The 27091-nt window shown below is 46.6% G+C and overlaps 1 protein-coding gene across 1 annotated transcript in view; it reads right to left on the reverse strand.

Moving 5' to 3' along the window:
• Positions 1–26557, reverse strand: part of TMEM132D (transmembrane protein 132D) — a 745873-nt gene extending 719316 nt beyond the window's left edge. The window contains exons 1-2 of the mRNA XM_006874079.1: positions 26539–26557; positions 26310–26429 (exon numbers count right to left, since the gene is read on the reverse strand). Of these exons, the coding sequence (XP_006874141.1) occupies positions 26310–26429; positions 26539–26557 (139 nt within the window). The remainder of the gene's footprint in view (positions 1–26309; positions 26430–26538) is intronic.
• Between the last annotated feature and the right edge of the window lie 534 nt (positions 26558–27091).

Genomic DNA, 27091 nt, shown 5'->3' on the forward strand with positions numbered 1-27091 from the left:
TGTGGTTGTGGATGTGGTTATGGTTGTGGTTGTGGATGTGGATGTGGTTGTGTATGTGGTTGTGGTTGTGGTAGTGGATGTGGATGTGGTTGTGGTTGTGGTTGTGGTTGTGTATGTGGTTGTGGTTGTGGATGTGTATGTGGTTGTGGTTGTGGATGTGGATGTGGTTGTGCTTGTGGTTGTGGTTGTGGATGTGGTTGTGGTTGTGGTTGTGGTTGTGGATGTGGATGTGGTTGTGTATGTGGTTGTGGTTGTGGATGTGGATGTGGATTTGGTTGTGGTTGTGGATGTGGTTGTGTTTGTGGTTGTGGATGTGGATGTGGTTGTGGTTGTGGATGTGTATGTGGTTGTGGATGTGGATGTGGTTGTGGATGTGGATTTGGTTGTGCTTGTGGATGTGATTGTGGATGTGGTTGTGGTTGTGGTTGCGGTTGTGGTTGTGGTTGTGGATGTGGTTGTGCTTGTGGATGTGGTTGTGGTTGTGCTTGTGGATGTGGATGTGGTTGTGGATGTGGTTGTGGTTGTGGTTGTGGATGTGGTTGTGGTTGTGGATGTGGTTGTGGTTGTGGATGTGGTTGTGGTTGTGGATGTGGTTGTGCTTGTGGATGTGGTTGTGGTTGTGGTTGTGCTTGTGGATGTGGTTGTGGTTGTGGATGTGGTTGTGGTTGTGGTGGTTGTGGTTGTGGTTGTGTGTGGATGTGGATGTGGTTATGGTTGTGGATGTGGTTGTGGATGTGGATGTGGTTGTGGATGTGGTTGTGGATGTAGTTGTGGTTGTGGTTGTGGATGTGGTTGTGGTTGTGGTTGTGGTTGTGGTTGTGGTTGTGGATGTGGTTGTGGATGTGGATTTGGATGTGGTTGTGGTTGTGGTTGTTAGCTGTTATCAAATCAGCTCCTGTACACAATGGAAGGGAACACTGCCCCGTCCTGTACCATTCTCATGGTTGCTGGTGGGTCCACAGGGTTTTCAGTGACTGGGGTTCAGAAATAGATGACCAGGAATTCTGTTCTCATCTGCGTTAGTCTGGAAGCCCCACAGAAACTGTTTCGCATCACAACGACCCACAAGCCTCCACAGGCAGACGGGGTTCACCGGCAGGGATGGAATCCAGTCTCCCACATGGAAAACCAGAGCTGCCCCACTGCCCCACTATTTAAGAGGTGACAGGGTGGTCTGCGGGTCCAGGATGGTGGGCACCTCACAGCCTCTCCTTGGCCATCTCAGGTTGTCTTTTGCATCAAAAATGGTCTTACCCCTAGAGGTTCTGCGTCCCAGGATCCCTGCTCAGCAGGTGTTAAGCCTGCTCAGCAACTGGACAGCCCTGGTGGAAAATGGAGGATAGGGATCCAGGAGTCTGCGCCTTACGCTAGGCCCATAGCCTTCGTGGATGGAGCTGCATTTCTCTGAGTTCTGACTTCTGGATTTCCTGCCTTGGTTCCTTCATCCCTGTGAGGGCTTCCTGCTCTGGCTTGTGGCCGCATACCCTGGCTTCCAGGTTGGTTCTCAATTCCTTTAATTCAATCCTCTGTGCTGATAATGTTTGAAATGCTTTCTGTTTTCCTAGTCAGACCCCAGGTGCCACATTACATGCCCTCACTGGGGAAAGCCTCAGCATCTGGATCAGCGGCTTTCCCCACACATCTATGAAACCACCTGCTTATCAGCTGACTGAAAGCATCCCAGAAATGAAATTAGTCACAGCCATGATAGAAACTGAATCCCTGAGGAGGAAGAACACAGAGCAGTTTCTGAAACCTGTGTGGTGACATTAGACAATCTAACTTACCATGGGGCTGGAGTCCTAAGAGGAGACAAGAGACAGAGAGAATCTGAAGACAAAATGTATAGTTTGCTTATATTAGAAAGAAGGCCATAGAAGGAAACAAAGATTAGAGATGCAATTAAAAAAAAAAAAAAGACGAAAGTCAATGAAACCCAAAGCTGGCTCTTTGAAAGAACAGACAAAGTAAATAAATCTGCAGCCAGACTGACCAAGAAAACAAGGGAAAAACTGTGGCGCTGTGGGTTAAAGTGCTGGACTGCAAAGTCAGTTTGAACTGCAAGGTTGGCAGTTCAAGCTCATCAGCCTCTGCTCAGAAACCCTGTACAGGGTCACTATGGGTTGGAACCAACTTGACAGCACTTAACAACAACAACAACAACATACTACTACTCATGACAGGAATGAAGCCGGGAACACCACTGCAAATCCTACACACATGATAAGACTAATGTAGTAATATTGTGACCATTACAGTCATACATTGGAGATTTCAGGGGGGGAAATGGACCAATTCCTCAAAACCACAAATTGCTACCTGATCAGAGATAGATAAACTGAAGAGTATTACAACTAGTAAAGGAATTTGATTTGTACTTTAAAAGTTTGGTGAAGTCAGTGAAAAGGAAGAATATCCCCCACAAGCAGGATTGGCCCAGTGGCAGCAGTAGGCTCAAGTGTATCAAGAATTCTGAGGGCGGTACTGGACCGGGAAGCGTTTTGTTCAGTTGTGCACAGGGTCACTATGAGTCGGAACCAACTCAAGGGTGCTGAATGACGAAAACAATGATTAAATATTCCTACTCAGATGGTTTAACTGGATGATTTAAATCAAACCTTTAAAGAAGAGTTAGCACCAAATGTATTTCTCTCCCAGACAACAGAATAAGAGGAAGCACTCCCCATCTCATTGTATGAAGCTAGTATTATCCTGATAGAAAAACCAGAATGGACAAAGAAGCAAAACAAAACACTTGGTTGTTGAGTACCGTCAGGTCAGTTCCAGCCCATAGTGACCCTGTGTAAGGCTTCTGAGGAGAAGCAGCTGAGCTTGAACCACCAACCTAGCAGTTCAAAACGACCTTGCAGCCAGGATTCCACCAAAGACTATACACCAATATTTCTCAGAATACAGACTCAAAAGTCCTCATCAATGTAATATAGAGAGAGAATGGAAACACCAGGATCAAGTGGAATTTATTCAGGGAATCCAGGCACACCTGGTTTTAAGGTACTTCCATGCACCTAGCTCTGAAGATACTGTTTGTTTGTTGTGGACAAAGGGAAGGTTTGCGGCAACCCTGCATCCACCAAGTCAATTGGCACGGTCTTTCCAACAGCATGTGCTACTGTGTGTCTCTGCTCCATTTTGGTCTCTCTCACCGCATTCAAATGTCTTCATCTCACACTTGTACACTGCACAGGATAGCGGTACCATACTTGGACAGGCATGGGGAAATGCAAACCTCCATGGCGCTCCCTTTATTGCGCTATTCGCTTCACTGCGGTGATCTGGTACCACACCTGCCTCATCCCCAGGGTCGGCCGGGACAAGGGGAGTTTCATATGCATTTCTCATGTTGTTCTCATGTGCAGCCAGGGCTCAGAACTGCCTTGACCTGCTCTGTCCATGGACAGAACCCTTCCTCTGATGGCCTGCCTCCCGGGCTCTCCACCTCCGGTGCACACTGGAATCATCCTGGACCATACAGACACCACTGCCTAGGTCAGCCCTGGTGTTCACTGTGTGGCCGGGTCCAGAGTTCAAGACTGCAGGTATTACATCGAAGCCAACACTGAGAGCTACTAGTCGAAGCTCTGTGGCCTACCAACCCCTGCAGCTCTTGCCAGAAGACTTCTAAAACTCTGTGCCCACGGGCACATTTCTAAATTGATAGCTAGTATTTTCCATCAGTTGCTAAGGATGAAGTTTCTGGTGTATTGTAAATCTTGACATTTTAAAATTAAATGGTTACATCACTCTTTTAAATGTATCCATTGGAATATAAATAACAGAATGACTTGACACCCACCGCCATCCATTTATAATATACAAGAAAAATTCTTCATTATTAGAAATGTTACATTGTTCCTTTCCCCCCTTCAACTTATATTACCATTTCAATTCCCTCACAGAATCTTATCCTTAAAAGTCACGCAGTCATCACCCTATGATACATTCTAACAAGAAGTTTGAACTGTGGTGTTGGTGAGGAGCGGACTGTCAGAAGAGTGAGCAAATCAGTCTTAGAAGATATGCAACCAGAAGGCTCTTTAGAAGCAAGAATGGCAAGACTTCCGCTCTCTTACTTTGGACACACAATCAGGAAAGACCATTCCCTGGAAACGACCCCGTGTTTGATAAAGTAGAGGGTCAACACTCCGTGAGATAAGTGTTCTAACAGTCACACCAGACAGACTCAAACAGACCAAGTCATGAAGATGGTATCGGACCGGTCACTCTTGGTTCCGTTGTACATAAAACCAGACACTGTTAGTCGGGGCCAACTCCACAACAACAAAAACATGTGTATACAAACATGTACATACAAGGGCGCATCAAAAGTGTTCCTGGAAAAAATTCCATCTTTTATAAAATCGTTTCCACAAACTTTTTGAAGATCCCCTGAGCCATCTATAAATTAAACTTTTTAAAAAAATTCTTCTCAGTCTGAGTATTCACATCTTTCTTCAAGCTGAAATTATTACAATTATGATTGTTGTGCAATCAAAATAACCTTAAGCGTGTCACACACTTTAACATATATTTCTAAATAAATGTTGTAGGAAACGCATCTCTTACTGGGCTATGGCAGCTTTGGTACAAGAAACTAATGATTTGGGGGGATTCTAGAGTTTTCGACACCTTGGAGAAATGATTCACAGCAAGAGGTACATGCATGAGCAATGGCTTCCTAAAGCTCAAGGAGGGTTGTATTAAAGTGTAGTATGCGTGTCAGTGGGACCTGTTACATGTAGTTGAGGCGGTTCTGATCCCGTGCACAGCGGAATGAAACACTGCTCAGTCCTGGGTCATCCTCACAACTGCTGTGGTTGAGCCCATAATTCCAGCCACCGTGTTCATGCATCTTGTTGGAGGTCCTCCTCTTCCCTGCTAATCCTCCACTTTACAGTGGAGTGTTACTCAGCCATGGAGAGAAACAACACGCTGATATATGCCACAGCATGCATGAACCATGAGCACAGTTTACTGGGTGAAGCCAGCCAGTCACAAAAGGGCAAATGCTGAGTAATCCACTTACATGCCTAGGCATATGGCGGGGGAGGGGGGATCACTTACACACCTAGATATATGGTGGGGGGGGCACTTACACACCTAGGCATATGGCAGGGGGCACTTACACGCCTAGGCATATGGTAGGGGTGGGGGGCATTTACACACCTAGGCATATGGTGGAGGGCACTTACACACCTAGGCATATGGCGGGGGGCGGGGAACACCTACACGCCTAGGCATATGGCAGGAGAAGGGGAGGGCTGGAGCAGGGAGGGAAGAGGGACCCTTGGCTAGGACGCCGAGTGTCTGCTATTTGTGATGGAAAATTTGGCAATGGGTACAATACAGTGAGAGTCAACGTCATTAAATTGCACCTGTAAATTATGCTGAGTTGGTAAATGTTGTGCAGTATCTATTTTTACCAGGAAAAAAAAAAAAAGGCATTGTTTTGTCTGTGTTAATGTCACAGACAGCGACACTTGTGCATGAACCTGGATCAAGATGAAGGTAGAATAAATGTAGGATTCAAAGCTCTGGAAGCGTCTTCCATTTCACAGATCCCCATCAAACACTGCTTGGGAGATTTTCCCATTACCACTCCATTCATACAGTGGGACGTAAAGGACAGTGTTTACATAAAGGAAGAGGAGTCATTAAACAGAATCAAGTGGCTCCCTGAAATTAAAGACAAACATTACACAGCAGGAAGAGCAAATTCACCCAGCCTCAGGGGCCAGGGAGGCCGTGGAAATGAGCAGCGTCCTTCAAGTGGAGACCTCGGGGCGCTCCTGTGGATGTTTCATTCCCTTGCTTTGCAAATAGACCTGGATGCAGGAAGCTAACTATAAATATAAAAGTCACAGTCCCTCAGAGGTACGGAGTTCACTCCAGACCACTGCAGCTAATCAAACATCACAATACAGAGAGTCACAAGGAATTCTTGGTTTCCCAGAGCACAGGGGGCCTGGGGTGGTGTTGTAGGATAAGCACTGGACTGCTAACTGCGTGGTCTGCCGTCCAAACTTCCCAGCCACTCTGGAAACGCTATACAGAATCACTATGAGTCAGCTCTTGGCAGCAGCAACAGTGACAGCCACGCTCAGACACATTACGCTGGCATGCGTCTCGCATCTGCTAGGTGTGGAATGGCAGGAAGAAGTGTGACCTGCTGTGAGAATGTCCAAGGTGTAGCACGCAGTGGGCACACGCTGTGGAGATATGGCACCAACAGACTTGCTGATGGCAGGGTTGCCACAAACCTTCCATGTGTAAAAAACCGCAGCATCTCCAACACGCAGTTAAGCATAACACAGTAATAGGAGGCATGCCTGTAGACCAAGGCCCTTGTCACAACTGGAACCAGGTGAGAACCCGTGTCACCCTAAGTTCTGGGGTGCCTCAGGGTCATCTATCTGATGAAAGCATCACCCAGAGACCCACGTTTCGAGAGAAGCAGGAAAAGCCACACATACTTTTACTCAAACCTCTGATTTCAAAACTCTGACACAACAGCATGGCTCTGTAAGAGCACCCTTTCCACAAAATGTATGTCTTATTTTTAAAGTATCTATTCAAGGGTGTAACTTATGTGTGTTGTTTGGCTTGTAAGAGCTTCATTTGGAAGGTCACCCTAAGAAGGAATGTTTCGTATGTGCCATGTTTATCATTCAAAAGCAACCCACTACTTCCTGTCGCTTCTGAGGCGGTGGTCTCTATGGAAACAGGCATCTTCAGGGTTCTCCTGTAGAGCGGCTGATGGATTCGAACTGCTGACCTTTCGATTAACAACCGAGTCTTTAACTCCAATGCTACCAGGGCCCCAGATGTACAGACATGATGTTGTCGTGAAGTGCCGTCGTGTCAGTTCTGACTCACAGTGACCCTGTATAGTATTTCCGAGAAGCAGCTGGTGGGTTTGAACTACCAACCTTGTGGTTTCCAGTCCACTGCTGACCCTACAGTGCCACACCAGGACTGCACACATCCTGATGCCTGCCCACATATGTATATATACACACACATATACTTTTGTTGTGTACTTGTTTATTGTCAATTGCACTGTGGTCTGACTCCTGGTCTTGAGCCCCATAAAAGGCTTGGGCAAGCACCAGTTTACCAACTGATAGTACCTGTCCGTCCAACCTACACCTCTGACATCAAAGTGGAGGGCAAAAATGCTTTTCTTATCTGTCTCCTGAAGACATACACACTGCAATGCAGCCTACAAATGAGGGCCTTCATGTTCACAGAGCCTGCTCTGAAATTCAAAGTTCAAAAGAGCAACAGTTAAGTCATATGAAAAGCTGCTCTGTGAAAATGACTTCAGGACAGTAAAAATGTGGCATGTGGGTCACTTGTTTGTGTCTGGTCAGACAAGCATCCAATGCTACTCTGGAGACCTTTCACACCATTAAATCAGTGGGCCTGGAGTCATCCGGGTCCCACACACACAGCATGGTGGGCCTCACACAATCAGCAGAAGGCTGTCAGAGCAGACAGCGGTTTTCCCAGGGTGCATGTGGCCTCCAGACTATAAACAGACATCATTCCAGAATGTCTCTCCCTCTCTTAATGCCTGTAGGAATCTCCAGTCTTTCACCTGATCTACAGATTCTGGATTTAGCAGCCCCCATGTGGTACTGTGGAGTTATACGCTGGACTGCAAGGTTGGTTTGAACCAGAACTCATCAGTGGCTCTTCGGAAACCCTACATAGGGTCACTATGGGTCAGAACTGACAGATGGCACTTAACAACAACCACAACAAATAATCATATGAGTCAGTACTCAAAAATTCAATCAATCAATCCTCATCTATCTTTCTAAATATCTCTCTACCTTACTGGGTCTGTGTTGAGAAGCTGACGACAACGTAAGGAACCTGAGCAGCATAGGGATTTACGAGCTGGGCTGCTAAGCGCAAGGTCAGCAGTTTGAATCTACCAGTGGCTCCTCGGGAGGAAGATGAGGCTTTCTGTCCCATAAAGATTCACAGCCTCAGAAACCCTATACAGGGTCACTATGAGTAACAGCCGACTCGGTGGCACACAATCAGTACCACCACCAAGCCAACCCAAATGTAAAATGCAAACATGCGTCCGTTTCAAAGATGAAATATTTTCACCGGTTATCCATGATACTAGAACGTCTTCGAAATGGTGTGTCCTCATTATTTTAAGATTTTCATTTATGGGAACCACAGGGGAAAGTCAACTCCCTAATGTGTACTGGTGTGGTTCCGTAGGATAAGCACTCAACTTCAAGGTCAGTTTGAACCACAAGATCAGTGGTTCAAACTCACCAGCCGCTCCTTGGAAACCCTATATAGGGTCACTGAGTTGGAACTAACTTGATAGCACTTAACAACAACAACAATATAGGCAAAAGCTGACCTTCCTAATGTGTACCACGTAGTGAAGGAAACCAAGCAGAACACTCACTTTCCCAGAACTTAGAGGGATAAGGCAGAATGAGTTTATAAGAGGCTCTTCTGTGTCTCTGCACAAAAAATCCACTGATTTCCCTTCGATGGTTCACATGGGTCACGTGAAGATGGCAGTAATATTATTTGAGATGTTCTCGCTCCCTCTCAATAATGCCACTCATGTTATGTTTCAAAACACTAACACTTGTAAAACAAGGTACCGTGCATCCTGATGCCTGCCTGCTTTTAACTGCACGCAAAGCAAATATTTACTCCTAACAGTGGTTCTCCTCATGCATGGGTTTTGCATCTAATTAAGAACTCAGCAATTACAATCTCGGAAAACAAAGGCTTACGTTACATTTAAGCAAACTCACAAAGGGTAAATGATCAGAGCACAAAATTCTAGACTGAGGGTTGTCAACCCTGTCTACACACAACGTCCTTCTCCAGATTAAACAGTAGAGAAAATAAAACACATGTTTAAAAATTACACATAAGAATGCAAAGACCCTCAGAGTGGCATGCTGCTTGTTTGTTGCCCCCTTTTTGATATTGTTGTTGTTACTGGGTGTCGACAAGTTGATTCCAACTCATGGAAACCACATATGACAGATGTGAACCTCCTGTAGGATTTCCTGGGCTCTGGTGTGGTGCTGCGGGCTAATGCGCTGGAGTGCAGTGTGGGTTTGCACCACAAGGTCGGCGGTTCAAGCTCACCAGTAGCTCCTTGGAAACCCTATGTAGGGTCGCTATGGGTCAGAACTGACTCAACAACACTTGACAACAACAACCTTTTACTGAAGCAGACTGCCAGGTCTTCCATCCTGCAGAGCCGCTGTGTGGGCTCAAACTACCAAGTGTTTTGGTTAGCACCCAAGTGCTGAAGTATTGTACCACCAGCATGCCTGTGTGTTGACTGTTGTTGTTGTTGTTGTCAGGTGCCATCGAGTTGTTGACTACCCTACATTAATTTGGAAGATCCCCGTTAACATTCTCAAATCACATGATTTACATGTGTCCAGGCACCGAATGAGGCATCCACTGCCTACACCAGGCCAGTCTGTCTATTCCATCCTCCTGAGCATAGCAATTGGTTCTCAGAGGGTTCATGGACCCGTGTGAGCCTATATGAGACACACCTAAAAGGGCTCTGAAGAAATCATTGAAAGAAATGTGCTATTAATCTCTGGAATGAGGGTTATAGTGCTCTAACTCTGAGCCAGAGCAGCATCTTGCTTAAAAGAGGGACAAAGTGGTGTCACATTCATCATCAAAAAGAACATTTCAAGATTGATCTTTAAGTACAATGCTATCTGTAATGGGACAATAACCCTATGCCTACAAGGAAAACTAGTCAATACCAACATTATTCAAATTCACACACACACCAACCACTGAAGCCACTGATGATGAAACTGAAGAATTCTATCTACCAACTTCTCCTGTCTGAAATTGATCAAACATGCAATCAAGATGGGATTGATACTTACTGGTGATTGGAATGCAAAAGTTGGAAACAAAGAGGAAGGATCAATAGTTATAAAATACGGTCTTTGTGATAGAAATGATGCTGAAAATTGTGTGATGGAATTTTGCCAGACTGACAACCTCTTCTTTGCAAATACTACTTTTCAACAACATAAAAGGTGCCTAGACACCTTGATCTTGCCAGATGGGATACACAGGAATCAGACTAACTACATCTGTGGGAAGGTACAATATCATCAGCCAAGATAAGACCAAGGGCCGAATATGGAACAGATCATCAATTGCTCATATGCAAGTTTAGGCTGAAACTGAAGAAAATGAAAAAAAAAAAAAGTACAAGAGCCAAAATGTGACCATGAGTATGTTCTACCTGACGTTAAAGGGTATCTCAAGAACAGATTTGATGCTTGAGACACTAATGACCGAAGACCAGAAGAGTAGGTGGGATTACGTCCAGAACATTATATAGAAAGAAAGCAAAAGATCATTAAAACAAGAAATCAAAAACAGGAAAGAAAGAAAAGACTAAAAGGATGTCAGAAGACTCCGAAACTCGTTGTGGAATGTAGAGAAACTAAAGAAACGGAAAGAAATGGGGATGCAAAAGAACTGAACAGAAAAAGTCAAGTAGTGCAATGAAATGTGTGCAGACCTGGAGTTAGAAAACCAAAAGGAAAGAACATACTCAGCATTACTCAAGCTGAAAGAACTGAAGGAAAAAAATCAAGCGTTAGGATGCAATGTTAAAGAATTCTATGGGCAAAATATTGAATGATGCAGGCAGCCTCTAAAGAAGATGGAAGGCATACAGAGAGTCATTGTACCAGAAAGAATTGGTTGATGCTCAACTATATCAAGAGGTAGCATATGATCAATAAGTTATGGTATTGAAGGAAGAAATCCAGACAGAACTGAAGTCAATGGTGAAAAACAAGACTCCAAGAATTGACAAGAATACCAACGAAAATGTTTCAACAAACTGATGCAGTACTGTAGGTACCCACTCGTATATGTCAAGAAATTGGAAAACAGTTACCTGGCCAACCCATCGGAAGAAATCCATATTTGTGTGTATCCCAAAGAAAGATGACCCAATGGGATGCAGAAATCATGGAACAGTAGCATTAAGAACACATGCAAGTACAATTTTGCTAAAGAGAATTCAAAACCAGTTGTAGTAGTATGTCATCAGAAATTCTAGCCATATTCAGAAAGGAACACAGAATTAAGGGTATCATTGCTGGCTTCAGATGGATCTTGGCCAGAAGTAGAGAATACCAGAAAAATGTTTACTTGTACTTTACTGACTATGCAAAGGTTTTCGACTGTGTGGATCATAACAAAGTGGGTAACACTGAGAAAAACGGTGTTCTTGAGGAAGATGGGAAAACCAAATGGTTTAAAATCAGGGTTCTATCCTTTCACCATACTTATCACATAACCCGAGAAGCTGGACTGTATGGAGAAAAACAGGGCATGATTGGAGTGAGACTCATTAACCACCTGTGATAGGCAGATGATACAACCTTGCTTGCTGGAAGTGACAAGGACTTGGAATATTTAACGATGAAGATCAAAGACTACAGTCTTTAGTATGTATTGCACCTCAATGACAAGAAAACAAAGATCCTCACCACTGGACCAGTAAATAACTACCTGATACATGAAGAAAAGATTGAAATTGTCAAAGACTTCCCTTTGCTTGGATACACAAATGCTCTTGGAAGCTACTGTTTCTATGTGCTGTTGAATCAATTCCAACTCATAGTGACCCTGCACAGGGTTTCCAAAGCTGCAAATCTTTACAGGAGCAGAAAACCTCATCTTTCTCCAACGGAATGGATAGTGGATTCAAACTGCTGACCTTTCGTTTAGAAGTCCAAGGCTCATGGAAGCAGCAGTTAAGAAATTAAATGATGCACTGCCATTAAGCAAATCTGCTGTGCAAGACCTCTTTAAAGTGTTCAAGAGCAAAGACAGCACCTGCCCCAAGCCATGGTATTTTCAACTGCCTTATATGCATGTGAAAGTTGGACATTGAATAAGGAAGAGTTTGAAGCACCAGTGAATTTCATGCTAAGAATAATGGAAGTGCCATAGGCTTTCAGAAAAAGAAACATAACTGTCTTGGAAGAAGTACAGCCAAAATGCTCCTTAGAAGAGGGAGTGATGAACCTTCTTCTCTTGTCCGTTGGACATGGTCTCAGGAGAGACTAGGCTCTGGAGAAGGATATCATTGTTGGTAAAGTGGAGGGTCAGCAAAAAAGAGGGAAACATCCAACAAGATGGACTGGCATGGCGGCAGCAGCAATGGGCTCAAACAGTGACTGTGAGGACAGCGTAGGACCGGGCAGCATTTCTTTCTGTTGTGGGAACGGACTCTAAGGCACCTAACGACAACTTCCCGGACCCACAGAGAAGTTCGGATTGTCCATTTCTTTTGTTTGTACCTGAAACCAAAACATAATCTAATTGATCCATCTCCCTTAAATAAATAAAAGTCAGGTAGAAGTCTTCCATTGGATCTAGTCTCTTGGGCATTTTCATACGCATTGGTTCATATTCCAGTGATCTTCATGACGAAGCCCTGCTTTGAGTTTCATTTTTACTACCCCTTACTCACAGGAATTATGTAGACAGGGCATAGCTTTCCTAGAGACTTCCCAAGGCTGTCATCTTTGCAGAAGCACATTGGCACATCTTTCTCCCACAGAGCAACTGGTGGGTTCACACTGCCAACCTTGGGGTTGACAGCCAAATGCTTTAACCACTGTATCACCAAGACTCCTTTTTTTCCCCTGTTGTTGTTAAGTGCCGTTGAGTCGATTCTGACCCACAGCGACCCTGTATAGGGTTTCCAAAGAACAGCTGGTGAGCTTGAACCACCAACCTTGCAGTTCAAATAACTTTGCAGCCACAGTGCCACACCACTGAAGCCAGGCTTGTTACTTTGGAGACTCACGGAATGGTCAGATGTGGCATAAAAGCTGTCCTTGGAGGTCTCCTATTCTAAGAAGCATGAGGACCATTTTAAAAACTTAAAATAACTAGGGAAAAGAAAAGTCAAAGCAGCTACTGCTTTCTTACTTATCCAGCACTGTGAAAGGGGGTGCATGAAACACAAACCCAGGGTCCCTTCTTCCTTCGTATCTCTCACTTGTGGAGAGAAAATCACGAGTGAGTTCTCCAGCATTACTACTAACACCATCAATAGCACCCCAGATGCATGCGACGAGGAGAACTTCTGTGCGTGGGGACATTTCTCACCCACTCTGTTTCCCTTGTGGTATGGCAAATTGAGTTCAAGACACTCAAGGTCTAGAGACCAGCTATGCAGGAATCGATCTCTTGCTGAGAAGCTGATGGGCAGACGCACTCTTTGTCACTTGGACTGTGGACATGGAACATGGGGTTGTGGTTATGTGCTCAATTATTTTAGGGTAGCCCTGCTTGCAGGTGTGGTGGCCAGCCCTGGTGACATAGGTGCTGGAAGACAGGTGATATAAGACAGCAGGGTGCAGTGTGACTGGGTGTGTCTGCTGGCTGTTTGTGCCGCCCCTGTGCACCACCCCACACAATATGGGCAACCCTCTTTGTCACAGTGGAGTCTGTTATCAGCAACCAATTCAGGGAGGGCACACAGTGCATAGAAAAGAGCTTTGAACAGAACATGGGAACACTGGATGGTTTAAAATTAAGAAAGGTGTATGACAGGGTTGTAGTCTCTCACTATACTTAATCAACCTGTATGCTGAGCAAATAATCTGAGAAACTGGGTTCTATGAAGAAAAACGTGGCATCAGGATTGGAGGAAGACTCATTAACAACCTGTGATATGCAGATGATACAACCTTGCTTGCTGAAAGTGAAGAAGACTTAAAACATTTACTGATGAAGATCAAAGAGCACAGCCTTCGGTATGGATTGCACCTCAATGTAAAGAAAACAAAAATCCTCACCACTGGACCAATAAACAACATTCTTATCAACGGAGAAAAGATTGAAGTTGTCAAGGATTTCATTCTTCTTGGATCAACTATCAACACTCATGGAAGCAGCAGTCAAGAAATCAAATGACATATTGCATTAGGCAAATCTGCTGCACAGACCTTTTTAAAGTGTTGAAGAGCAAAGTTGTCAGCTTGAGGACTAAGGTGCGCCTGACCCAAGCCATGGTATTTTCAATAACCTCATATGCATGTGAAAGTTGGACAGTGAATAAGGAAGACCATAGAAGAATTGATGCATTTGAGTTAAGGTGTTGGAGGAGAATATTGAAAGTGCCATGGGCTACCCATAGAACCAATAGATCCATGTTGGAAGAAGTGCAGCCAGAGTGCTCCTTAGAGGCCAAGATGGCCAAACTTTCTCTCTCATACTTTGGACATATTGTCAGGAGGGACCAATCACTGGAGAAGGACATAATGCTTGGTAAGGTGGAGAGTCAGAGAAAAAGAGGAAGACACCCAGCGAGATGGATTGGCCAAGTGGCAGCATCAATGGGCTCAAGCGTGGCAATTATCATGAGGCTAACCCAGGATGGGGCAGTGTTTCGTTCTGTTGTGCCTAGGGTCTTTATGAGTCGTACCCACTCAATGGCAGCTAACAACAACAGTGCTCCTTAGACATGAGAATGGCGGGACCTCATCTCAGCTGCTTTGCACATGCTATCAAGATGGACCAGTCCCTGGAGAAGATATCACCCTTAGTAACCAAAACTAAACTCATTACCATTAAGCAGATTCCAACTCACAGCGAGCTTGTAGAACTGTGTCTGAGGTTGTAAATCTTTACAGGAGCTGGTGTGAAATGTCATCTTTCTCCCACACAGTGCTGATGGCTTTGAACCACTCAGTTAGCAACCAAGAGATTTAACATAAACTGGAAGGTCCATGAAAAAGAGGAAGACCCTCAACAAGACAGAATGACACAGTGTCTGCAAGTGAGGAAAACAGACCACCAAGACTGAAAACTCACGGCATCTAAGGGCAACAACTCCCCACCAAGACCAAAAACTCACGGCATCTAAGGGCAACAACTCCCCACCAAGACGGAAAACTCACGGCATCTAAGGGCAACAACTCCCCACCAAGACTGAAAACTCACAGCATCTAAGGGCAACAACTCCCCAACAAGACGGAAAACTCACGGCATCTAAGGGCAACAACTCCCCACCAAGACTGAAAACTCACGGCATCTAAGGGCAACAACTCCCCACCGAGACCAAAAACTCACGGCATCTAAGGGCAACAACTCCCTTTGTGGAGTGTTCTGAACCCTTCCAAGGGCATCGAGGCATTCGGCAGGTGCCGCTGGTGACAGATGCGTCCATCCCTGAGAGCTTGACTATCTGGTCACACCGATACTCACACGTCCTGCTGATGCCTGGGGTAAGCACTGGGCGTTAGAAGAGAATTTGGCTGTGGTTGGTAGGGGCTGTTGAGTCAGTTCTGACTCATAGTGACCCTGCATATAACATGAGGAAGCGCTGCCTGGTCCTGAGCCATCCTCACAATCATTGTTGTGTCTGACTCACTGTTACAGCTGCTGTCAATCCATCTTGGTGAGAGTCTTTCTTTGTTTTTTGATGACCATCTACTTTTCCAAGTATGATGTCTTCCTCCAGAGACGGGTCCCTCCTGGTGGGATGTACAAAGTACACGCGATGACGTCTCGCCATCCTGGTTTCTAAGGGAGAATCCTGGCTGTACTTCTTCCAACACAGACTTGCTTATTCTTTTGGTGATCCATGGTAGATTCATTATTCTTGCCCGTGCCATAATTCAAATCACTCATTCTCTTAGACCCAGTAATTAAGGGTCTGTGCATCTATCCAAGGAAGTAACCGAAAACAGAAATGATGCACAAAGATACTCATTTCTCTATTTCCTTAAGACAGTTGTTGTTAGTTGCCGATGATGCCCAGTGTACGACAGAACACAAGGTTGTCTGATTCTGCTCATCCTCACCACAACAGACTGGCCTGCTCAAGTCCACTGTGAGGGTCACAGTGTGCTTTGGGAGCCTGTCCACCTGGTGGGCTCACCTTCTAGCATTGTACTGGACAGTGCTCTCCTGTGATCCATGGGGTTCTTGGTGGTTAATTTTCAGAATTAGTTCACCAGGCCTTTCTTCCTAGTCTCTCTTAGTCTGGAATCTCTCCTGGAACCTGCCCACCCTGGGCGATCCTCCTGGTATTTGAAATGCTGGTGGTACAGCTTCCAGCATCACAGCATCACAAGAACCACTGCAGTACACACTCGACAGATGGGTGTTGGAAGGGAAAATGAGATCTTATATAATTACCCAGATACCGCAGAAAGGTTTACAGTACAGTGCATAGACACTGGAGAACTTGGTACATCCATCAAAAATCACATGCACAAAACATTTTTAAAACACGATGAAATGTTTACATAAACAGAGCTGAGAAGCATTGGAAACAGAATTATAAGTACTATATATACAGTGTGAACAAAACGTTTAAAAAAATTCATAGAAATACAACGAGAGTGAAATACATCAAAACATGCAGCATTCATCTTTGGGTAAGTAGGGAGAGGAATGATTTTTCCTTCACTCTCATTTCCAAAATAACCTGAAGTAGTTACCCGAAAAATAAACTCTAGAGGAAAAAATAACCAGGTAAGCAAACAGGAGAGCGAGAAGACCAGGGCAGAGGAGAGAGTGAAGCCAGGGGTGCCGAGCTGGTTCTCAACATGCCTTCCTTCCATCCTTCCACTTACAGAAAGTGACTGCGCAGAGTCAGAGGCGTCGAAGCAAACACAAACGTATCATCATTTCTGAATCTCTCAGCAGCCACAGGAGAGAATATTAACAGTTTCTCGGGGTACATGCAGCTCTCCCCACCCTCTTGGTGGGAAATTTTCTCTCAGGTCTTAGAAAGGAAGTCTGTCTTTGAAGAGAAAATGTTTTTCAACACATTTACTTATGGCTGTTTCTTGAATGCCGCAGACATTGTCTGATATCCCGATGTTGAGATCATTTCACCACGAGGATCCTTCTCTGGATAAACCCACTGCTATGGCATGGCGCTGTGGGTTAATGTGCTGACCTGCAAAGTCTCCTTGAACCACAAGGTCGGTGGTTCAAGCCCACCAGCTGCTCCTTGGAAACCCTATACAGGGAACCGACTGGATGGCACTTAACAACAATTCAGTTGACTCCAACTCACAGCGCCCCTACAGGACAAAGTAGGGTTTCTGAGGCAGCCATATTTACTGTCACATCGTTCTCTTAGGCAGCAGCTGGTACGTTAGAACTGCCCACCTTCCAGTTAGCAGTCAAGAACTTAACCCAGCAAGGCTCCCTCATAACCTAGCTCTTTGGTGTAATTCAATGTGGAGAGTTTACAGAGAGACTTCATCGAGTTCTGATGTTCTGGCTTGATCTGAGTGAGCAGAGGGACTGAAGTGTAGCTCTCCTTCTCCCCACCCTAAGCAACTTTTGGAAGGGTGCTCCCTGAGTGGTAGTGTGTATAAAAAGAACCGCAAACACCAGGTTTCTGTGAAGATGGCAACCTTGGAAACCCCATGGGCACTTACACTCTGTCCTACAGTCCTCTCCGTGGACTCGACAGCCACTGGTTCTTTTCTGTGTTTTGGGTTTGAGTTGTACAGGTGTAAGGACCGAAGGACTGGCAGGTTCAAAGCTCGTGTGCTGGTTCGGTGTGTGTGTTGCCTCTGTTGACAGCCCTACATTTCGGCTGACTTACGTTCAGGGCATTTGCACACGCAGCCTGTCTTCTTGCATCAGACTTCTCTTGCTTGTACCTCCCACGTTGGTAGTTGTGGACTCAGCCTGGCATGCAGCGTGCGCCCCATTATCTCAGGAGCTGGGTTGTCCTACGTACCCGTCTGCTCTTCCAGAGTCTGAACAAGCCCTCCATGTGTGCTCTCAGCTTGCCGCTGTCACAGATGTTCTCCTGGGACAGGCTAGGGACGGTGACTGGGCCGACAGTGTGCCATCTGCTGGGTCCACCTGACCGTGACATCACCCAGGTTCCTATTTGTCCCTCAGGTGACAGGACATCTGGGATGGGGATACATTTAGTCCCCAAGTTCAATGAGGGACCAACAGGATCAGTTCAATAGCTACTGTCGGGAACTGAAACTTGGTTTTTGTTTGGATCCCTACCTCACCCACTCGTGAAACAAGGGTTCTGACCACTTCCAGTTGCCATGGACTTCAACCCACTAGTGGTGCCTCTGTAAACATTTCTGGGCTCGCCTGTCGGAAGAAGGTCACCAGCCCTTTGTCCCAAGGTATTGCTGCGTGAGCTCCAACCTTCTAGTTTAAGGTTTGCAGCCAAGCAGACATGAACCCCTCAGGGACTCCCAGGTCTGTCAATACCCCGCCCCCACAAAAACCCATCCCAGGGATCATGCCAAATTCTGAGAGGTTTCAGGTGGCCAGGACAGCCACTAGGGCTCCCTCTGATGACAAGCGCAGCAATGTGGCCCTCTGTGTGGACATGCCTGGTTCCCTCTGGTCAGTTTATACAGTCCCTTGTCTGGACCTCAAGGACATCTCAGGTCTACAGAGCTTCCTGGAACACGTCTGCACTGCTGCAAACTGACCAGCGGAGGTTGCTGATTCTCCCAGCACAGCACCACGTGGGGAACTCCCAGGTAACAGGGACAGACCAGCCTGCCTTTCTGCTGCTTTCTCACCAAGCACGTGCTTCTTCTCTTCACTGGCTCCTCCAAGTATCTCGGAGTGTCTATCCAAGTTCCTGTGCATTCATCATTGTATGACATGGGGCATCATCATCTAACACGACCCCCCAACAAGGAATGCTGACTTAGTAGAGGAAGAAGGAAGGGGAGAGGAAACCATACAGCTGTGAACTTTTGCTCTTGCAGAGCATGTGCGCTTTGCTTTTGAAATCCAAGGTCAGGAATTTGACCTTTCTGTTTCCTAATGTAGCATGAGACCAAAGCACCACCACCGAGTCCATCCCGACTCATAGTTGACCCTCTATAGGGTTTATGAGACTGTAAATCTTCACAGGAGGAGAAAGTCTCATCTTTCTCCTTAGGAGCGGCTGGTGGGTTTGAACTGCCAACCTTGCAGTGAACAACCTGGTTGCCATATGTTTTAGTGGCTCAGTGGTCAGGCACTTGACTGCTAAACCAAAGGTCAACAGTTCTAACCCATGAGGCCCTCCCAGGAGAAAGACGTGGCTTCCATAAAGATGGCGGCCCTGGGAATTATTTAAGGCGTAATCGATGTCAGCGGATTGGGTTGGGCTTTCCAGGACCCAAAATAGCCTTTGAGTCCTAGCCAGGTGCTCACAGCTTAAGCATTTCTCATCTACACACACCAGTTTTCTGGACCAAAACAGAAACATCATTACCACAAAAAAATGAAATTTGCCTGGCATCTGAATGACTGAGGGTTGTTGTTCATAGGAGCCTCGGAACAAGTTCTGACTCATAGAGACCCTGCGCACAAGAGAACGAAACACCACCCGGTCCGGCCATCCTCACAATTGTTACGCTTAACCCACTGCTACTGCCACTGTGCCATTCCATCTCACTGGGGTCTCCCTCGTTTTCACTGACCCTTCACTTTACCAGGCATGACATCCCTTTTCAGGGATTCATCCTCCTAATAATATGTCCCAAGTATGAGAGATGATGTCTCGTCATCCTGGCTTCTGATGTGTTGGAATAAGCATTCTGACTGTGCTTATTCCAACACAGACATTTTTTTCATTCTTCTTGCAGTCTATGGTGGTTGGTGGTTGTATGCCATAGAGCCGGTTTCAACTCATCGTGACCATGCATAGGGTTTCCGGGGCTATAAATCTTTATGCGAGCAGATAGCTTCATCCTTCTCCCGTGGAATGGCTGTAAGTTTTGAACTGCTGACTTTGAAGTTACCAGACCAACTGGTAACCACTACACTACCAGAACACCATATTTCAAATGCATCAATTATTCTATGGTCTTATTTATTCATTGCCCAACTTTCACATGCATATGAAGCCATTGAAAATACCATGGCTTGGTTCAGGAGCACCTCAGTCCTCAAGCTGACATCTTGGCTCTTGAACACTTCTAAGAGATCTTGTGCAGAAGATTTGCCTAATGCAATACATTGTTTGATTTCTTGACTGTTGCTTCCATGAGCGTTCACTGTGGATCAAAGCAAAATGAAGTCTTTGCCAACTTCTCTCTTTTCTCCATTGATCAGGATGTTGTTTATTGGTCCAGTGGTGAGGATTTTTTTTTTTTTTTTTTCTTTACACTAAGCTGCAATCCATACTGAAGGCTCTGGTCTTTGATCCTCATCAGTATTTGAAATCCTCTTCCCTTTCAGCAAGCAAGGTTGTATCATCTGCATAGCGCAGGTTGTTAATGAGTCTTCCTCCAATCCTGATGCTATATTCTTCTTCATATGATCCAGCTTCTCAGACTATTTGCTCAGCATACAGACTGAACCAGTATGGTGAAAGAATACAACCCTGACAAACACCTTTCCTGGTTTTAAACCATTCAGTGTCCCCTTGTTCTGTACTAACAACGGCCTTTTCCTGAGGGAGATGCCCATAAACCTAAGAACTTAATGCCAATTTCATGAACAAAGTAACTTAATGCCACGAAAATTTTTAATTGCTTGTGGCCACCTGTGTTTCCAAATGCGTATCTGAATCTGCCGGCATTTACATACTTTTTTCCCCTAGTGAGAGAAAAAGAGAGAGACACAAACATGGATATTTGATTCCTCTCTCAAATGTATTTTTACGTAGCTTAATGTTGTGCTCCGTATTCTGAAAAGATACAGTAGTTGAATCTCTTTCTAAATTTAAGCTACATTTAAGCATCTTCCTGCTCTACAGAGCAATTTCTGTAAGGAGGCATCTTGGCTGACACCTATGTATAAATTTTTGTTATTGTTGCTAAGTGCCTTTGAGTCGATTCCGACTCATAGCAACCCTATCTATATGAGATTTCCATAGCGTGGCCAACCCTGTAGTTCAGAGCCCAGTGCTGACCCAAGAGCACCACATCAGAAGTCTCATGTATAAACTGTTGTTGTTGTTAAGTGCTGTGGAGTTGGTTCCAATTCATAGGGGCCCTATGTAGGGTTTCCAAGGGGTACCTGGTGGGTTTGAACTGCCAACCTTGTGGTTCGCAGTCTAGTGCTGATTCTACAGTGCCATGTATAAACAGAACCCATAAAACTGAGACTTCAGAACAGCTAGGACGATGACACCTTGGTGGGACTGACTGGTCGATTGCTCCCTATTTGTCTCTATAAGCAGATTGTAAAAATAATTAATTTTTTAAAAAAAGTAATGCCAAAAAAGTCTGAGTGTTTGGTCTTGTTTCCCCCAAATCCAAGCTGACCTCAGCTTCACTACTACTTCCTTCCAGAATATGCCCCCACTATATTCCTTCCAGAATTCCTCCAAGAGTGTTGTCTGGCAGCAAAACTCACACTTGCCAATGCATATTCTCCCAGATGCCAACATTCTCCTTTAGAAAATGGGGTCATATTTACGCATCTTTATTCTACAGGCTCTCCCCAACCCCATTGGCTCCAATGTCCCCATACCACTAAACAGCAGTTTACCCTAGGAGTCCTTGTAGTTACAGGCCATGTCTTATTCTTCATCTACCCTGGACCCCATAAAATATTTTAAAACAAACTGTCATTGGATTAATTCCAACTCGGACAGCCCTACAGAGCCCAGTGGAAAGGATGTGCGGCTGTGCAGGGATGTGGATACCGAACACCTTACAGGGGCAGACTGCCTCATCTCTGTCCCTGGAGCAACTGGTGGGTTCATCCACAGACCTCTCAGCTAGAAAAGCCTGATGTTTAACCCATGGTGCCAGTAGGGCTCCTTCAAACCTAAGCCCAAACCAAGCACACTGATGCTGAGTTAATTCTAACACATAGCAACCGTGTAGAGCAGAGCACAACTACTCCATGGGACCTGGGAGTCTTTGAATCCTTAAGGGCGCAGACTGACACATCGTTCTCCTGCAGAGCGGCTGGTGGGTGAGCAGTCCAACGCTTAACGCACTGTGAGACCAGGTTTCCTGCCTTGACCCCCATGCTGCCTGTTGGCTCAGTGCATGGACAGATGGGTATATATGTGTCACAGTGGAGTAAGCATACCTGTCAATCTTTCAGTGCCCAGCCTTGGGGACATGCACATGCCACTTCATCAGATAAGCTCCTCAATCTATGGAGAATGAATGGGCACAGGGTCTCCAAGGCCCTTCCACAGATCATTGCAAGTCCCTGCTGGTGATGAAGAAGGCTGAGACCGTCACATTCAGATATGCATCCATTGTCCACATACCAAGTGCCCACCACGGGCAGGGCTCAAAGTCAAATGTTCAATGGAAAGTCAACCCTTTGGAAGTCTGGTACCACGTGTGAGCTACACATGGCTGAAAACTGACTTTTTGGAAATCTTAAGTGCATCCTAAGTGCGCAATGCAGACTGTCTGAGGGGTGGGCTACGACATCAGAACTCAGATGCTGCGTCTTTTTGAGCTGTAGCGTCCAGAACAAGTTCTTGGACTTTTCTGAAGCTCAACTTCCACATTTCAAACGTGGGTTCAGAACAAAACCAAACCTACTGTGTTTTTCGGTATATTTACAACAATGACACCTCCCCAATGCGGAGTAGCACCGTGGTGGCACTAGCAATAATGGTGAGGATGGCAGACGACCAGGCAGTGTTTCGCTCTGCTGTGCACAGGGTCACTATGAGTCACAACCACAACAACACAAAAATGACCTTCATAAATCACTTAGCACTGTGTCCAGCAGACAGTGGTCACGGGGGAAACTAGCGGCTTCCTTACTGACCGGCATGTAGAATGGCTGGAAATGACAGCATCGAACCGTTTTACTGTTCAAGGGCCAAGGTTATGCACTTAAGCACACTGAGACATTTTGCTGAGCCCTGGAAATGTTCAAAGTAATGCGCTAACGTGCTGGAAAGAAACCAAAGACAGATTTACAAAGTATGCAAGTGTCTCTATGAATTAGAATCGATTGGTGATGGCTGTTTTTTGGGTTGCCTTTGTTGTTGTTGTTGAGTGCTGTCGAGTCGGTCTGAGTGACAGAGACCCTGTGGGGTTGCTGAGGAGCAAGTGGTGGATTTGAACCGCTGACCTTGTGGTTCAAACCGACTTTGCAGTCCAGTGTTAATCCTACTGGGCCATACCAGGACTTGTCAGGTGCCGTCCAGTTGGTTCCATCGCATAGTCAGTGACCCCAGGGACAACAGAAGGAAACACTGGCCAGTGGGCCCTGCACCGTCCTCACAGTTGCTGTTCTGTTTGAGCCCACAGTCGCAAACACTGTCATTCTATCTAATTGAGTGTGTTTTTCTTTCGCTGGGCCTCCAGCATGGTGTGCTGAGCATGGTGTGCTTCCGAAGGTCTCTCCTGATAATGTAACAACGTACAATGTTGCCTTTCGAGGAGTATCACATTTAAGAGACAACAAATACACATCTTAGAATGTTGCGCCCTAATAGATCTCCCACCTAATGCCTGCCTGTTGAGTTCTAGTGTGGCACTGTGGGTTAACATGCTGGACTGAAAAGTCGGTTTGAACTCCTAGGTCAGTGGTTCAAGCCTACCAGCTGCTCCTAGGAAACCCTATACAGAGTAGCCGTAAGTCGGAACCAACTTCACAGCACTTAAAAACAACAACAAAGCCTGCCTATAGTCTTTGGTTAAGTAAGCCCTTGGCTGTTCACTCAAAGGATTGTTGGTTCAAATCCACCCAGAGGCACCTTGAAAGAAAGACCTGGTGACCTATTTCCAAAACACCAGCCATGAAAATTCCATAATGTACCTGGTCACGGAGTGGACTAGAGGACATCTGCTTGGTTGGGGGATTACATCTTAGAACACATTCCCAGCAAGCAGCACCTTTGCTGGTCAAATATTTTGTTTTACAGCATTATTTCTAGGCTCCAAAAGAGGCTAAGTCCAAACAATGAAATTTTGTTTAGATTTGTTGTTTAAAGGATGAATCCGGGAGTGGGTTTGCTCTATGTTTCATCCTTCTCGGTTATGAAACTCAAACACGTGTCAGGTTCATGGACACTGTCCTGGTTGGTATTAAATGCTCACTGTGGTTCATGCAAGGATTGATATCTAGCAGCACAAAGACAGCACAAGTGATGAGGTACTGAAGCTGACAGTGACTCCTTGGTGATAATCTCCACTTTATCTTTGTTGTTGCTGTTAAGGGCCATCAAGTCGGTTCCGACTCAGAGCAACCCTGTCTATGTAGGGTTTCCGAGGAGCGGCTGGTGAGTTTGAACCACCGACCTTGCAGTTCAAACTGACCTGGTAGTCAAGTGCTTAGGTACTTGGAATTGTGTGTGCTCCAGTGTACACTATCCAATTCAAATCCTTTAAATATACAAGGGACCTTTAAAATGTTTGTGGAAAATCTTCATTGTCTTTTAATTTCATTTTTTTCCAGGAGAATTTTGAAGGCCTCTCGAGGCCCATCCTTGGTTGCAGCTGGTTTACAACGCCCTGGCAGTGGGAGTACTTAAGCGGAAAAGTGATGTGAACAATAAGGACTACAAACTGAGCCGCCCCTGAATGTATCAATCCTATCTGCACCATGAAATCCTGTTACATACAATTCGATGGCATTACGGGTGTGAAATGTTTTCTTGTTCTTGGCTATATTGTGAGTAACTGTTGAATTACCTAGCATGTGCTCAGCTGTACGGCATCTCCCCCCCCAAAAACAGGCTCACTTCGGAGCTGTTTGGTTGGATTCTTTCAATTCAACACATAAAAAAAGTCACATGTTGGGTTTGTGGTATGCATTCACGGACTGCTATTTGTCCACCTTCAAAACAAGGAGGCAAAGAGACTTGTACATCACAGAGAGCCCAAAGTAAGGGCATTTCCAACCGTTTCCAGCTGAAAAAGGTTCAAACACATGGGGGGGAAATAGAGTCTCCTTCAACACAGCTCAGCCCAATAAAGCAATCAACAGCAGAACTCGAAACATCACTGAGAAAACACAATCTTTAGGTCATATTTACAAACCTTGATATTGCAGCATAAAAATCAGAGAAGCCTTTTGTATTATAAAATCAAGTGGGGCCAATAAAGGCATGCCTACTAGAAATCTCCAAGTTGTCTGAGCACTGTTATGGAGTTGTCTTTTAACCTCAGGTTTGGCTGGGTTGGAGGCACTGTCTTTGCTGAGTTCATGGTAAATCCCCCACACGCTAAAGGGCCTTGCAACTGTTCCAACTCATAATGAAGGAGCCATGAGCCCAAGACGGCTCCAAGGGGCAGAGTAATGACAGGACAAAGCCCCAGTGAGGGAGCTGGCCCCACCTGGCATCACATCCAAAACCCTGTGAGGGGGTGATTGTAGGGTAAGTGGGAGAAGGGAAACTGTGTGCCTCGAAAAGCCTTCCTGCATGCCAATCACTCGAGTTTCCAAGAGAATGCTCATCTTGTAAGAAAAACCTGTGTCTGAAGACTTGTCACCCAGTACCCATCTGAGACTTGCAGGAATCTCCAGCTTCCCTCAGGATACTCTGTGGGCAAGGGGGTCCTGCGCATACAAATAAAGAGTCCCCAAACTCCTGGTACCTTCACATCTCCTGTGCCAATCAAATGACTCCCCCATCTAGAAACTGCAACCCTAAGTAAGTAATCGTCCAGACTTGCACTTTCAGTGAAAGACTGAGGTGCTGACAGAGGGAAGGGAGGAGCAGGTTCAGGGCAGTCTCCTGCTGGGATTAGCTCCCTTACAATTTAAGGCTTCAACTGGAATTCAACCTGTTGGTCTGCTGTCTCTCACCAGCAACTCCCGAATGGGGAGCGGGTGGAGCTGGGCTTCCCAGCCCTGAGCGTTCTTCAGACCTAATCCCCAGTCCACGCGCTCTGACACACGCTCACGGGCGACCCCACACAGCAAGGTCTAGGATCACTGTCTGGCAAGTCAGTGGCAGTAAACAGGCAAGTCCAAAATCCAGGAACCTTACACACTGCTCCCCTGAAATGTAGTTCAGCTCTCCCCTGGCCATCTCTGCTTTCCGAGGTGAGACCGAGGTCTCCACATCCCCATTCCTGCATCCCAAGGGCCTTTCTGAGAGACAGGGTCCCGCGCGTCCTGTCGCTGTGCAGTCTCACCAAGGGTCTGCACGCAAGTCCTCCAGGGAAGACACCTGCCGCAAAGGGCCGCGCACGTGCACCCGCGCGCGCGTACACACCACACTCATACACACATACACACACTCCAGCTCGCCCGCCCCCGTCCATCCCCACACACATTCTCAGAGCGAAGTTAGTCGCGAGGGCCAGGAGGTGGTGGCCGCGTCCCCTCACCTTTGGAGAAGAGGGCAGCCAGGCTGATGAGCACTGGAGACCAGTGGTACCACAGCGTCCCCATCTCCGACGGGCACTTCCTGGAGATCCAAGCGCAGGTCCTCTGGTCCCTGGAGTCGTCTGGGCGCGGAAGTGGCTGTCACCAAGCTGCTGGAGGACCGGAACGGAACGCGGGGCTGGATGGCGAGGACCGCCGGCTAGGGGTCCACGCAGCCCCAGCGCCCTGTGCCTAGCTCCTGCTTGCCCATGGCCCGGCCAGAGGCGCCGGCCGCGCGCCGGCTCAGGAGTTGCTCTCCCGAGTCAGAGGCGCGCGCAGGAAACCCCACCTCCCTCCTTCGCCCCACCGGGATTCTTCCCAATTCTTAATCCGCGAGGGGTTTTTGGATGGCCTGTTTACCCAAACCCGCAGTGGTCCCCGGTGGCTGGAAGAGCGCTCAGGGTACAGGGCCGCCGGCTAGCAGGCGAAGGCGGGCGGGCGGCGAGGTTGCGGCGCCGCCGGCCGGGTGACCAGGCGCGTGCGACGGCCCGGGGCGCCCTGGCGTGGAGCCCCCATCCCGGGCCGGCCGTGTGCCCCGGGGCCACTCGGGCGCCCGAAGTTTGGCAGGTGCGGCTATCCTCCGCTCGGCGCGCCCAGCCCGGGGGCTCACGGCCGGCTGCAGGGACGCGGGGCTCTGGGCGCGCAGGGAGGCGGGCCAGATGTGCTCGGAGGAGGCCCTTGAGCTGGGGCTGCCCCTCGCCTGAGATGCTGCCTGCCAACTGCCTGGGCGCCTCTCCGCAGGGAC

This window comes from Chrysochloris asiatica, unplaced genomic scaffold (assembly GCF_000296735.1).
Source record: "Chrysochloris asiatica unplaced genomic scaffold, ChrAsi1.0 scaffold00261, whole genome shotgun sequence".
Lineage (NCBI taxonomy): Eukaryota > Metazoa > Chordata > Mammalia > Afrosoricida > Chrysochloridae > Chrysochloris > Chrysochloris asiatica.